Source organism: Aquila chrysaetos, chromosome 1, assembly GCF_900496995.4.
Source record: "Aquila chrysaetos chrysaetos chromosome 1, bAquChr1.4, whole genome shotgun sequence".
NCBI lineage: Eukaryota > Metazoa > Chordata > Aves > Accipitriformes > Accipitridae > Aquila > Aquila chrysaetos.
Genome location: NC_044004.1, coordinates 53175262 through 53189352, shown reverse-complemented (window position 1 = coordinate 53189352; position 14091 = coordinate 53175262). Strand labels below are relative to the sequence as shown.

Sequence of the window (14091 nt, the reverse complement as noted above, 5' to 3'; positions counted from 1 at the left end):
ATCCCATGCTCACTCCTCAAAGGGCTGTCAGCCATCCTTTCTCCAGCTGAAAAGTCTGGACTCAGCTCTCTGCAGAATGCAGTTCTACAGGATTCGAGCAAAATTAGTTCCTCGGGGTATATTTTGCTGTTTCTTATTTTTATTGCAGTTTCTAGTCATGGAATATGATCTTATTTTGATAGGTAATGTACAAAATAAGCCACCAAGAAAAATAGGTTCCCAGCTTAGGCACTCCCAACCACTCTCTAGAGAAGGAAATTGTCTGTCTATGATAGCTAGGAAAGAAACTTGGGCACCTAAATTAGGCACCTAAGGTTACATATGATGGAAGTATCGTTGTAGCCATGACAGTTTAAGGATCTAAGTGAACTAAGGTTTTAAGAGAGAATTACCTCTGAACAGAAGAAGGGATATATCTGTGGGGAGACCCCTAAATAACCAAGCTTTCAGGCAAATAAACCTTCTCTGAAAACAAGCAGAAAACTTCAAGATTAGAAAACTGTTTCTGAGATTAATGCAATTATGTTAATCAATGAGGCAATTCAAGAGAAATATGTAGCTGCCACCATTGAAGCTGGAGAAAATGAGAGATGATAAGGACCGACTGCTCAATAATATCTCCCCCGCCCCTGCCCCCATCTTTTTATATTCTATCAGACTGTTACAAACTTTAGCTCCCATGCTCATCTTTTGAAGTTAGGCTGTAGTTCTACTTTGAGGATGAAGGCTGAAAGGTCACACACAGAGAGGTTGTTTTCTGAGAAACACTTCATCTGATAATGGTTGTGTTCATTAACTTAGTTCATTCTAAGGTATAGTAGTCCTTCGGTTTCACCCACATCACATCTATGATGGTATTTAGATGACTATAGTGTGAGTTCCTCTCTCCCCTCTTATTTGGCAGTTATAAAATAAGCCAAATGAAGGGAAAGAGCATAAAGAAACAACAAAACAGTGCTGCTCAGTTGATGGGTAGTGATCGTAGTACACCAGAGACCTAGTTGTCAAGGTTTTAGTTAGTGCAATAACAAAGGAGAGTGTTAAGGAGTTTGCAGAAAAGACAACACTACTGTCTTGAGGGAAAACTTCATACCTTACAGAAGAGTCCTTGGAGAAAGCATAAAGATGCTTGCTTGAAAAAGGAGTTGCACTGAAAGCTCACACGAATGATTTCCAATTCAGAAATGAGAAAGCTACAGGGAGAGTCAGAATCGACCACAAAGGGCCTTGAAACTCAAGACAACTTTTCTTTTTTTCTTCTTTTTTTTCCAGAAGCATTTTCAATAGAACTAAACGCATAAAGAATGCTTTATAAAGGCCCCAGAAAATAACATTGAAAACTACTGAAGCGATGGTCTGGAGCTTGTACGGGTAAATCACAGACATGTTATGGAAGGCGAATTGGCAAAACTTAAACACGAGCTTAAGCAATAGAAAGCCACAGCAAAGAAAATGAAGATGATGAGGTCAGCTACTGTGGGTCTGAGGTTGAACTAAGTTAGTGGTCAGACATGAAAAGACAGTAGAGGAAAACACACAAATTTTTTTGCTGATAAAAGGAGCTCAGTTCAATGTAAGAGAAGCAGAACTGCAGGTTGTCTCCCTGGAGCCACTAGCTGAATTTGTCTGGACTTGAGAATACTCAGGGATGAGCTACAGATAGAAAAAACTATGGTCTTAGATGTAGGATAGCCCACAAAAATTGAACAGATCTGCAAAATTCTCCAAAACAATAGAAAGAGAAGAGAGAGAGCAAGCAAAGACAGTCGTGGAAGGTAGACTAGCATGGCACCACAGCAGGACATCAGTCAGTGACATCTGAGGCTGTTAAAGTGACTGGCAGGCATATGCAGACTGACCTTTGAACAGAAGTCATGAGCAACTTGGATGGTATTTCAGTGAGAGCAAAAGGGGAAAGGTACATTCCGGAGCAGGTAAGATGAAACAGGAGATGAACTCAGACAAAATTTTCAGGAAACTTTGGAGACAAAAGGAATACGGCAGTAGTTGGCTTGCTTAGTTGTTGGATGAACACATGTCTGTGTAGATCCATTTCTTGATATGTAAGATGACTCAAATTTTGATTTAAATTTTTGTTGGAATAAAGCTAAACTCTGCAGAAGATAACTTGCAGGTGTTCTATTCAAGATAAAACCTGTGAAAATTCTCTAGAAAGTCAAAGTTAGATCAAACTTTAATATATGCTTAGGAACATTCGTGAAGGAGAGCAAGCCTTTTCTTGAGCCTACCTTGAATTCTGAGAAAATGAGGCAGCAGGAAAACAGTTTTACATTTCATTTTTAAAGCTATGCACAGAATCTTCGTCATGCTCTGTTAACTGTCACAGATCTGTTATTATACATCCAAAACACATTGACCCCCTGAGCTAATCCAGATAACTATTAGCCTTTTGATAATGCCTGAAAGTAACACCACACTGCGTTTGCAGTGTTTTCTCGTCAGGATTCTAAATTTTTGCACTGCTGCAAGTTTGTTTAAGCCCAAGATATGGAAGCAAAGATACACAGGATTACAGGAAAAAAAACAACCACCAAACTTTCTCCAGGCTGATTATTCTTTTGGCTCATGCAAACTGAAGCCAATTTTTGATAAGGCTATGAGAAATACGCTTTGTAATGAAATATACCCCATTCCCCCACCCCCATAAACCGACATGTTGACAGGCTATGAGACTTTAAACAACCTAGTGTCAGTGGATCAGGCATTCCTCCTGTCATTATTAACAGCACTTCACTGGTAAATCTGGCTCAGGTTTTATGTTGAGACTTGCTTTCCAGGAAAAGGATGCTATATAACAAATAAGATGGAGCCAGACCACCCATGATAATACCAAGTAAGGACAGCAGGTGCATTTGGTACCCCCAGGCACCTGTCAGCTCCAAGTCATGGACTGTGCAGGAGACAGTAATTCCAAAATAGATAAACTGCACTGCTGAATCACAGTGCAGATCCAGTATCCAAAAAGTCTGTTTTCATTTTCTCTTGTTTTCAGTGTCTTTTCATTGGCCAACTCCATGGTCAGAAATGTTCACAACAAAGATGTATGGACTTGCATGTATTAACTAGTTCTTTTTGTGGTGTGATCAGTGTATCTGCCACCAGAAGGGCAATTCCAACAGCAAATTTGTGAGTAAATCAGGATAATTAGTTAATTCAGGGGTTTTTTGGCCCATCAATAGAAATCTTCATGCTGTTGCTACTGCTGCAAACAAATTAAGAATAACCATGTCCAGTTATTAATAACTTGTTCTAGCACAGAATGGCAAATCATTATTACCCCTTTCTTCCCCAGACAAATCACCTTAGCAAAGTGTTGTTATGGCCTATTCATAGGTAGTTTAAACAATATTATTACTGTTACAATATTCTCAGGAAGGTAAAAGTGCCATCCACAGTGTCCAGGGAAAACAAACAGGCTCAGCAGTTGCTAGCATGTTTCTACTGGCAATGTAAGTAGGATCACAAGAAAATCAAAATCTCAAGACCAAATTCCTTTTGATACTGTGTGCAAGTTGAAGAGGAAATATTATGAGAGCCTAAGAGGAGTTTCTTTTAACGCACCATCCAGAAGCATTATTTCTCAAGTTTCCTACTGGCTAAATATTTGGCAGATAGAGTTAAATAGGCAGAGGTTTCAAACGCATTTGGATTCTTCGTATGCAGCCTGGGAAAGGAATTTTCCACTTTGTACTGCTGAGAAAAATGCAGATGCTGTAGGCTATGGTATCATGTTCAGAGGAACAAGGAGGGTAGGATAGGGCATTAGGCACTATTATACTCTAGGGAAGAAAGAGCAGACAGGGGCACAATGGAAGCACTTCATTATATTTTAAATGGGAATAGTTCCAAGGATAGGAAAGCCTGTGGTGCTTGTAAAGGATTAAGCAGGGTAATGTGCTTTTTAAGAAGACATAAAGAGGTATGTAATGTGATATGTTTAAGCCTAAATGATTTTTCTTGGAGTTCTCAATGAATGTTTAAGCAGGCATGACTTAGGGCTCTGTAAATCCTCTCCAAATAAATAACTTCTGTGAAAATAGAGATTCCTTTGACAGAATGAGATGCATATTTCATAACCTATGCAAAAAAGGAAAATCAATTTGAGATACATGAAACATTTGGGAATAATAAAGAAAAAAAGAAGATAAAAATGAATATTCTCCAGAATAATCCAAGCATATATAGGAATACAGCTACCTCCCCATCAATTTTGATTTGACAGGGCAGGAAGACAAACAACTGAATGCTTCCCTACCTTCAATTCAGATCTTCAACTGCTTTTTGTTGCCTTTTGAGAAAGGAAGAGACAATAAGTGGCAAAAAATATCTGGAGTGCCTGCGCTTTTCAGGCTGTCTCCTGTTTGAGGTATTTAAAACTCTGCTCTCTCTTCAGGGTGAATTACCCAGCTGCTCTCTAACCAGACCTGATGGTGTATATAGCTGTTCACTACAGAGGGAATAGGAGCACACACAGTGATACGTATGCACCTGATTTATGAGAAGAACAGGGCCAATAAATATCAAAATATGAAAACTAACAGTGGCATGATCTTCCCGTCTTATTCCTCTTGCCTGCCCTGCCCTCCTGCCAGGAAAAGCAGGTCAAAGTGGTAGATTGCCTGATGCAAAATGGGACTACGCAATCATTGTCATTTGGCTGTATTGTATTTTCACTCACACAGGTGCCTTTCCCCATGAAGTCACTGGTACAGCAAGCAGGCAGTCCTGCTGAGCGAGCGGGATGATGCGATGAGTAAATCAGCAGTTGATCCCCCTCTCCTTCCCCCTGTTTATATATACATTAGTATTAAACTGCTACTTTCCTCAGAATAAAAAGAGTGCCAGCTCCACTGTAATTTGCAGAATAAAAGCAAGATAAAACTAAAGGACTTTTAAGATATAACAGAAACGTTTGGCAAAGCCTCTTCTGCGATGGCTACGTGTAAACCCCATTTAACCTCGGAGAAGGTGCAGCAGGGAGTGTTGTTAAAGAAGAGCATGTCCGCCGCATCCATAACATCCTTCCTGCACACCTCTCTCCCATGGTGGTCCCTCCTATCGCAGTCCCTTCATGGTCATTAGGCAGCCTAGTGGAAATCCCTTTCCCTGTACCCATTTGGAAGCACTCGTTAAGCCTCAGCCCTCACTTAGCACTCCAGGAACGTGTGCGGAGGTAACGGCCTCGGAGAGCTTGGACAAACTGCTGTTCAGTCATGCTTTAGTGCTGATTAATGGCAGAAACAAAATGAAGCACAGAGGGAGACCTGTTGGCTTAGCTTGTCCAGGGTTATAATCTGGTTAATAGCTCTGATGTGGCCAGTTAAATTCGTTCAAGGCCCTGAAGAACATTACGAAGTATATAAATAGGCCAAGGGGACCCATGAATTCTTTCCTCTGAAATGTTTTCATTTTTTTGAAGTATGTTACAGAGATTATAATCTCTGCCTCTTATCAGCTACCTTTTAAAATATTAATTTTCCTTGCCCAAGATTAGCTTTTAACATCACATTCTTCATCCACCTTTCTTCCTGAGCAGGCCAAGTACAATCTCCCAAAAGCTTCTGTGTGAACAGCAACTGGCAAATAATCTTTTTCTGAGTCATTTCTTCCTGTAAGGCAAAAGAAGGGGAGACACTGCGCACACATAGGTGGATGTGTATGTTCATTAGAATTGGGTCTGAGCCCTCTGATATTTTAAAATTGGAGGGTGGTTGGCCTGCTAACATGCTGCAACTTGGTTTTTCAACATCATCATTTGCAAGTGCTTATTCCTGGGAAGCAAAGGCATGGGAAATTAAAGAACTCAGATATTTCTGGTTTTGTAGGTTTTAGGACAACAACTGCCATGTTTCCAGGAATGAGAAATCAAAGGCTGTAATCTGGAATTACCTGCCAGCATGATACACCGTTGTTTTTTTCAGCTAAAAGCCATTAGTCAACACAGCTGTGTTTGACGTGCTCTGGTTTTTGATTCTTCTGAAACCCTTAGTATAACTTGGGAAGGCAAACAAGAAGGAGGGCAGCTCTTTTTTTTTCATACAAAAGGCAAAACCCAGCTTTATCGGCCCCTTACAAACTGAGCTAAAATATATTTTCTCAAAAAAAGCAATTTCCTCTAGCCAATACATTTTCAGACTGTCTTTTTTTTCTTGCTTTTTCAGCTTATGACTTTATCTAAAGGGGTTTCAAAAGTGCAGTTCCCCAGGGCCTCTCTTGCCTCTTCTTTCATGCTGTTTAGTCCTTCAGAGGAGAAAATATGATCTCAGTTATACAGAGGGTGGATTAGTGATTTTTCAAACTCCAAAGAATCTTTGTTATTTTGTAGTTCTTTTATTATCAAGAGATCACCAGTGATTTCATCATTCTTTTTAACATACTCTTTCCTCTTACATGTTTGTATCCAGTGTGAAAACACCAGAAATTACAGGTTTTCCTGGCAAATGGATTTTGGTGGGGACAAAAGGCAGGTTTTGTCTGGATTTTTAGTAATCTCTAACCCAGGCTTAAAACAAGTTAACACACAACTTCATGCATATTTGCTTTAATCAATCTTCACATTTTGAAGTTTAAAATAAAATATATAAAATACGATATTTCTCAGATTTGATCTAAAACTCTGAATATGAAGATACAATGGTAGGGGAAAAGTTTGTATACAGTCACTCATTAACCCATATTCACCCTCATACTGAACTTTATCATGGATTAGTGTTCTTATAAAAGCTGTAGCTGTCAACCAAAAAAATAGGAGGGAACTATTGCATTCACAAATGTGCCTACAAAAATTGACTCCTGCTCTCAAAATATTTTCCCACGGCTTAACCCACTACAGAAGGTGGCTGTGAGACTCTTCTTTAAACGCAGATCATCTTTTTCTGCCTGCCTCTCTCAAAACATACATGACTCAGAGCTACAACTGAAAGCCAAGATTTTCAGTGTCAGGAGTCTACAAAAATAAGTTAATCAATGTCTTGTATTCAAAGTGCTTTAAGCTTTGTACAGTACATTGCCATGTCTTCTGGGGTTATAAGTCCAGCAATCCTATTCCCATATTGCATCCCGACAAATGCATTAATCATCTCTCGTACCTATAAATCCTTTTCAGAGCAAACGCTCTAGGTACTTACATTTTAAAAAGTCATTGAAAACAAGCTACATAGCTGAGAAGTCCTAATCCTCCATGCCAATGCAATAGGCTTGCAGAAACTGGTACCAGGCATGATTATTATCTGGGTGCAAATGCATCCCTTACAGTTAAAAGCAACAATTAAACAAATGTGGTATTACAGCAGAGCATCTCCAATGGGAAGCAAAAAGGAAGTCATACCAGTACCTTTTGAATGCCTGCGGTCGACTCCAAGACGTTGTTCTCTGAGCCATTACTTCTGTTAATCATCCGCCACATTTGGGAATACATGCTGTCCCTCTCAAAAGGATTCATCCCTTTCACTCGGACGTGCTCATAGACTGCGGAGTCCAAGACAGTGCCATAAGGAATATCCGTCTGTCTTGAGAGATCCTGGAGAGACCTTAATTGTTGGTGAAGAAAAGAGACACAGGAGACTTGAAGCCACATTTTCAAGAGGAAGGAGCTGCAGGCTAGCAAAGGGCAACATACAGGAAGATGGCTGTCAAGCTAGTTTCTCTTGTTGTTTTTTTTTTTTTTTTTTTTTTTTTTTTTCTTAAAAGACGAAGTGAGACTGAAAAATTTTTTTTATGGTTTAAGACACAAGGAGGAATATGAAGTGAAAGGAAGGGGTGGAAAAAATGAAAATGGATGAAAAAAGAACAACGGAAGGAGCAAGAGGATACTGCCAAATACCGAGCTACTTTGAGCAGGGGCAAAGGAGAGAAGGGAGCGTTACAGTCCCTCCAGCCATATGCAGCAAGTCCAACAGAAGTTGGGTAACCGCCTATGAGAGTGTGGTGCCACCACACACCCTGCTGCTGGGGAGCAGGAGTGTTAGCACCAGAATTCACCAAATCTAGCCCAAAGCACCTGAGTACTTCTATGTGCTACTCGGTTACACGGTGAAGAGCAGCTTTTTGGTGGTATTCCTGCACTGAACTGTGCACCCATCACACAGGTCACATCCCACACTATTTTCAGCAATAGGAAGATTTCTGTTGCAGTTTCATGAACTGTCTTTTCATTACAATTCCTGTTATTTAGTCCAATAAATTTGTTCTACTTTACATATGATCTCATCTTATCCATTCCCTATAAGAAGAAAAATTAACCAGTTTAGAAGTTTCTAAAGCATCCCAAATATGTTTTTTTCAACCCTGCTTTGGACTTGAAAAGGTATATTAGAACTCTTTAAAGTCTCCTTACCTCTTGGCCTTTATTTTCCTGTCCTATAGAATTGCTCTCCCGTACTTTTGGTTCTTTAATGGCATTCATTAAAGTTTCAAAATAACTACTGCAGTATGTCTACTGCCTAAAACCCATTACAGCTTTCCTGGCACAAATTAACTTTGTATAAACTGCACAAATCTAGTGGATGACACATAAGGACAAATCAAGGGGCTGAATGCTGTCTTAAAGTAGGCAATAGCAATTTGTATAAGCTCATTGCAGCCACAGAAAATGCAAGCACAAATGTAGGAAACTCATCAAATTTCAAGTTGTGTTTCTGAAACCCATAAATATAGAGGTTAGTGAAAATGGCTCTATGGGGTGTGAGTGGGGGAAGGAGTTCTTAGGTGTTCCAGGGATGGCACTGAAGAAAACAGTAATCGGATCTCAAAGTATATTGTATGCCGCTGAACACAACAGAAAGTAGGAAAAGAAAAAATCAATAGAGCTCAATGGCAAGGGTTTAGAGGTTAGTTGAGTCAAAAAGAAATCCTTTGAAATTCAGACATATGGGCTTAGAAAAACATTGAACAGGAGCTAAATTCTAAGCAGATAACATATAGCAAGTACAAGGAAGGGATAAATTTAATTTTGAAGAGTAAATAACTAATGGTATTAAAAATCCCACAATCCTTTCCTCTTTCTCCAACAAGATGGCATTCCTCTTCAAGCACATAAGCAGCAGGGAACCTGCAAAGAATCAGTACACATATGGGATCATCAAAGGTGAGCTGCTAAATGAAGCTTTTCTTGAAACCAAGTATATTGTTCTTCTACCAGAGAACTGAGACATGCCCTTTTCTAGGAAGAAAAACCTAAGACTCTAGTAGACTAAGGTATCAGGAGAATAAGTACTGTGGCTAATTTGTAATTGAAAAGTAAAAAAAATAATATTATCAAGTCCAGATAAACACCTATGAGTTCTGAAAGCTTAAATATGAAACAGCTGAGCTGTTAGCAAAAATATGAAACCTCATTACAGCCAGTGTGTGAAAGGGAAGCAGTAAGTATTTTTAAAAGGCTCTAGTAGTAATCAGGGGAATTACAAAAGTAAACTAGTAAGATGTTATGCTTAGCTTTAATAAATAAACTGAAATAAGGATTAATACTTTTCTAAAGATCAGTACTGAAGATTAGACATAGCCACCAGAAAGGTTTCTCCAGGGAAAGCAATTCAATCATCTATTACACTTTGGAATTACTAAACAAACCCAAGAATTTAAAAAAGGCCTTCATCTCATCAAACAATATAAAGATGGAAGTATGGACAGGCTACAAAGGAGGAGTTTAGAAACACTTCCTGGCAACTCTGGATAGCATTAGGAAAGCCAATACTCAGCTAGAGTGGGTGCTCTTGAAGGACTTCAAGGGTAACAAGAACAGCTTTTGCAGAACTAAAAAGAACGAGGAAAGTGTGGATCTGTTGAGGGGGACAGCAGACACAGCTAAGGCTGAGGTGCTCAATGCCTTCTTTGCCTCACTCTTCCCCAGCAAGGTCTCCAAGGTCTCTGTGACTAGAGGCAGGGTTCAAGGAGGCAATGAACAACAAGCCGTTGATGGTCAGGTAAATCCCAACCAGACAAGGCAGGGGCTGATTGAGAGCACTAGATCCATAGAAGTGCATGGGACCTGGCAGGCTGCATCAAAGTGTGCTGAGAGCTGGCCAATGTCCTTGCAAGGCTGCTTGCTTTAATTTTTGAAAGGTGAAGGAAATTGGAGGACATCCCCGACCACTGGAGAAAGGAAACATCCAGACTATATTCAAAAAATATTAAAAACATCATGGAGTGAGTCCTCTCAGAGCACATTTCTGAGCACATGAAGGAGAAGCAGCTGACTGGGAGCAGTCAACATAGATTTACCAAAGGTATGTCATGCCTGACCAATCTGGTTGCCTTGTACAGTAAAATGACTTAGTTTGTGGACTAGACTAGAGAAATGGATGTAGTTTGCCTTACTTTAACAAGGCTTTCAATACTCTCTCCCACAATATTCTTGTATCCAAATTAGGTCATTAGGCCTGGCTGGGTAGTAAACCAGCTGGATAAATTCCTGGTTGGATAATCAGACTCAAAGGGTAGCTCACCTGGAGGCTGGTAAGAGGTACCACAGAGGTCTAACCTGGGACATGTTTTTACCAATAACCTGGAGGAGATGAATAAGCACCCTGTTGTCAAGTTTGCACATGACACGACATTGGGGGACCAGCCGATTGCTCAAGGACAGGCTGCTGTGCAGAGGGACCTAGAAAGGCTGGAGGAATGGGCTGACAGGAGTGGTATGAAATTCAGCAAGGACAAATGCAAAGCCCCGCACCTGGGGAGGAATAACACCCTGCAACAACACGGGCTGGGGTGCAGCTCTGCAGAAAGGCAGCCTGGTAGACAGCGGTGGGCCTTGGTGAGAATTTCTCTCTGTTTCACCATTAGGCAATGTGTTGTGTAGAAGTAGGTGTACTACTGTTGCATTGACAGTCTATCTATCTGTCAGAAGCATCACTGGTGAAAGGCACTAGATAAATACAACATACTATATTCACCCATTCTGTGTTACTGCTGCTGCTGCCAATACACTTCTGTATCTCTTGGCAGTGCTGAGAAGTGCAACGAACTGTCGCAGGATGCATATTGTAATGTCCTGTAATTGCTGTGTTATTTGTCATACATATGGCTAGAAAAGTGTACAAAAAGTATTTACTGAGTCTCCAATTTCAAGTGACGACACCTAGCAAAATTGCAATCATTACTTTACAAGACTCTGTATAGCCATACAATTTCTAATGTAACAAGCAACAAAGCATTTTTTCTGAAATATTATTGCTAACTGGTATACAAATGATATGTGTAGCTGCTGCCACAAAGCAGTAAGGTTAGAAACAGCACAAAAGAAAACCAGCTCCTCTATATAGCTTGTGGCTATAAAAGCAACCTTGCTATTTTCAGAAAGGCAAACCAACACAAGACACAAAAGGTTAGTCCACAAGCGTACTACCATCAGGTATGGGAAGGGTACTACAAACAGTCTGAGAAGCAAGCAAGAGTGCCATCACCCACAAAGGCATCACCGGCAGGGAAATAACAAGAAGGAGAATTAATGTTGATGCCTTCAGGAAGGCATGTTGTAGCTGCCAAGTCTAGCATTAACTACAGTCTGCAGTTCTTTACTGTTTGGTGTGCTATCCTAAAACACAGGATGCCTCTCAGCTGCCCTGCTCTGCATCTTTTCACAGTTGCAGCAGGTGCTGCTCTATGCTGAGAAAATGATGGCAAGAGGACAAGAAGCAAGACAAGTATGAGTGAAACTCTACAGACACACTAAACGCTGTTGTCAGCAGGAAATCCCAAGTTTTGGTTTGCCTGACCCTATGCTTAGGAGTGAGAAAGAAGTTTTGCAGCCTTTGAGGTATACATGTGCGTATGCTGCTGCACAGGCAAGCTGCAAAAATGGAAAAGACCTATCACATCAGTGGCTTCATCCCCTTACACAAACGTGTCAAATGGGATCATAATATATATGACCTCTTTTAGAATCTGTTTTTTATAACCTGCAACTCTGCAGACTACTGGTATGACATTCACAACCTAGCAGCTAAGGTACAGCAAAACAAAGAGAAATGACAGACCTTGACAGAACTAATAAAATTATTAAACTATTGAGGTTCCTTTCCAGAAGAAAGAGTTTTCATAACTACTTTGCCTCCAGCCTAGTTTGTAGGTTACACATTGTTTGATGTACCTTTATTCCTGGATTAAACAACCCATTCTCTGTTCATACCAATACATTTAGTGGAGACATAAATGCCCAGCCTCACTATGTCACCCAGTCTCACCACACAGCTGCCACACCAGATCTCAAAATAAGGAAAAAGTATTTGTCAATCTGATTAATTCCCATGGGGTATCCTTTGATGCCCAAATGCTGATACCGTTATCCACACTGGATGGGGATTTAATTTTGCTATAGTTTTACTGATCTCAGTTGAACTACCTGCAAAGCAAAGTGCGGATCTAACATGAGTAAGGGAATTATAATCCCACATTTTAAAACATTCAACTCTTTAGATTTCTAATTTTGAAGCAATAAGGTAATGAATGATAAAAATTGTTTAAAAATAAAAAAGCAGATATAGTTGAAAAAATTGTTATAAAATAAAATACCTTTAACTGAGCTTGTATATAGAAAAGTTCTACTCCTAGGGAAGTGACCATGCAGTCAGGTCACAGTTCAGCTTATTTTTGGTTATCGCTCATGAAGCATTGTGGGGAAAAATGTTATGTGTGGTATTTATGGTAAGTTTTTTTCTCATTACAATTACTGGGAAAATACCAATATTATCCCATACAAATTAACTACAATATAGGGTTATTCTGAGGATGAACTGAGTCATTTGAGGATGAATTATTAACAGACACATGCATTTTTCAGCATTTGTTGATTTTGTTTAGTATTCTGCACCTTAGTCAGGCAGCAGTTGTCAGGTCACTTTCATTTTCTGGTTTAGTACAAATTAATTACTTTGTAATTTAAAAAATTATCCCTGCTTCCAATGCTAAGAAAAAAACCCCCAACGTATTAGGATTTGCATATGTTTCTTTCCCCAAAGTATACCCACTTCTATAAATTCAAATCCTAGACTTAGAATTGGTAACATGTTGTTCATATATGTGAGCCAAAAGTGTTTAAAAAAAATACACAGAAAATGTAGAAAAACAAAAGGTCAACTCCATAAAGGAATAACCAAATTCCTTTTTGGGTGATTAAATACCATTGAGGTCAGAGGCTTGGGCGTCAAAGTATCTTTGTAGATCTGGGTTATAGATCAATTTAGGCTAGCCGTGTTGTTAGACTTGACTGCTACACAGAACTGCTTGCAAGAAGTAGTCACTAAATTTTAGGAGAAAATAACTGATGTCATGGTTTACACTGAAGTCTTTATGACTAATTCAGATAAAGCTTTCCAATGCTGCCTTTTTTTTCTTTTTTTTTTTTTTTTTTTCCTTAGGACATTAAGGATTAATTCACAGGCAGGCTTAGGGAACAGAGCACAGCAAGCCAAGAGATTTGATTGTTGGCAGTGACAGCTGTGTCAGAAACTAGTAATACTGCTTGCTAGCCACTTTGAAGATCTGGATGAACCATGTTAAAGGAAAGGTTAAAGAACATTCTGGTTTTCAGCATAAGGAAATATCTACTCCAATTACTGCATTCTTGTGCAACCCCCCCTTGCAGAAAACCTGTAGGCAGTTGTATTGAGGTTTTTAAAGCCTTGGGGACATCTTGGCTTCAAGTGAATCATGGTTTAGGAAAAATGTTGTGAAAAGAATGACTAGGCAAAACAAGGATGACAAAAGACATGCTTTACTGCTATGCCTCCATTATTCGGAGGCAGAGGTCTCACCTATCAAATAGGACGTACTACTTATAACGTGGAGAACGTAATGGGAGCTTCTTGTTTTACAGAAGACACAAGACGCAGACTCTCCCCTGTATAACGCATACAATCTAAAGTCTTAATCAAGCTTCCACACTTTTAGAAGTGGATTAGATTTAAACTTGAAACCACCTAATAGTGGCCTTTCAAATGACAAATCCTTTGACTTCCCCCCTGCCCACGCCACTCCCCCAACTTTTCTGCAAAATTTCAGTGCCTGTGAGAAGGTGGCAGCACCCTGCCTTTACCCAGGAAAACAGTGCAGTGCAGTAGTCTGAGT

At 39.7% G+C, this 14091-nt stretch overlaps 1 protein-coding gene across 5 annotated transcripts in view; it reads right to left on the bottom strand.

Annotated features, from left to right (window-relative positions):
* The window catches only part of GRID2 (glutamate ionotropic receptor delta type subunit 2), a 740237-nt gene that overhangs the window by 92259 nt on the left and 633887 nt on the right, over positions 1 to 14091 (bottom strand). For all 5 annotated transcript variants that reach the window (XR_003924278.2, XR_003924280.2, XM_030020238.2 and 2 more), the window contains one exon: positions 7355 to 7550. Coding sequence is in view for 3 of the 5 variants with exons in the window: in XM_030020238.2 (XP_029876098.1) it covers positions 7355 to 7550 (196 nt within the window). In the remaining 2 variants the exon portion in view is untranslated. The remainder of the gene's footprint in view (positions 1 to 7354; positions 7551 to 14091) is intronic.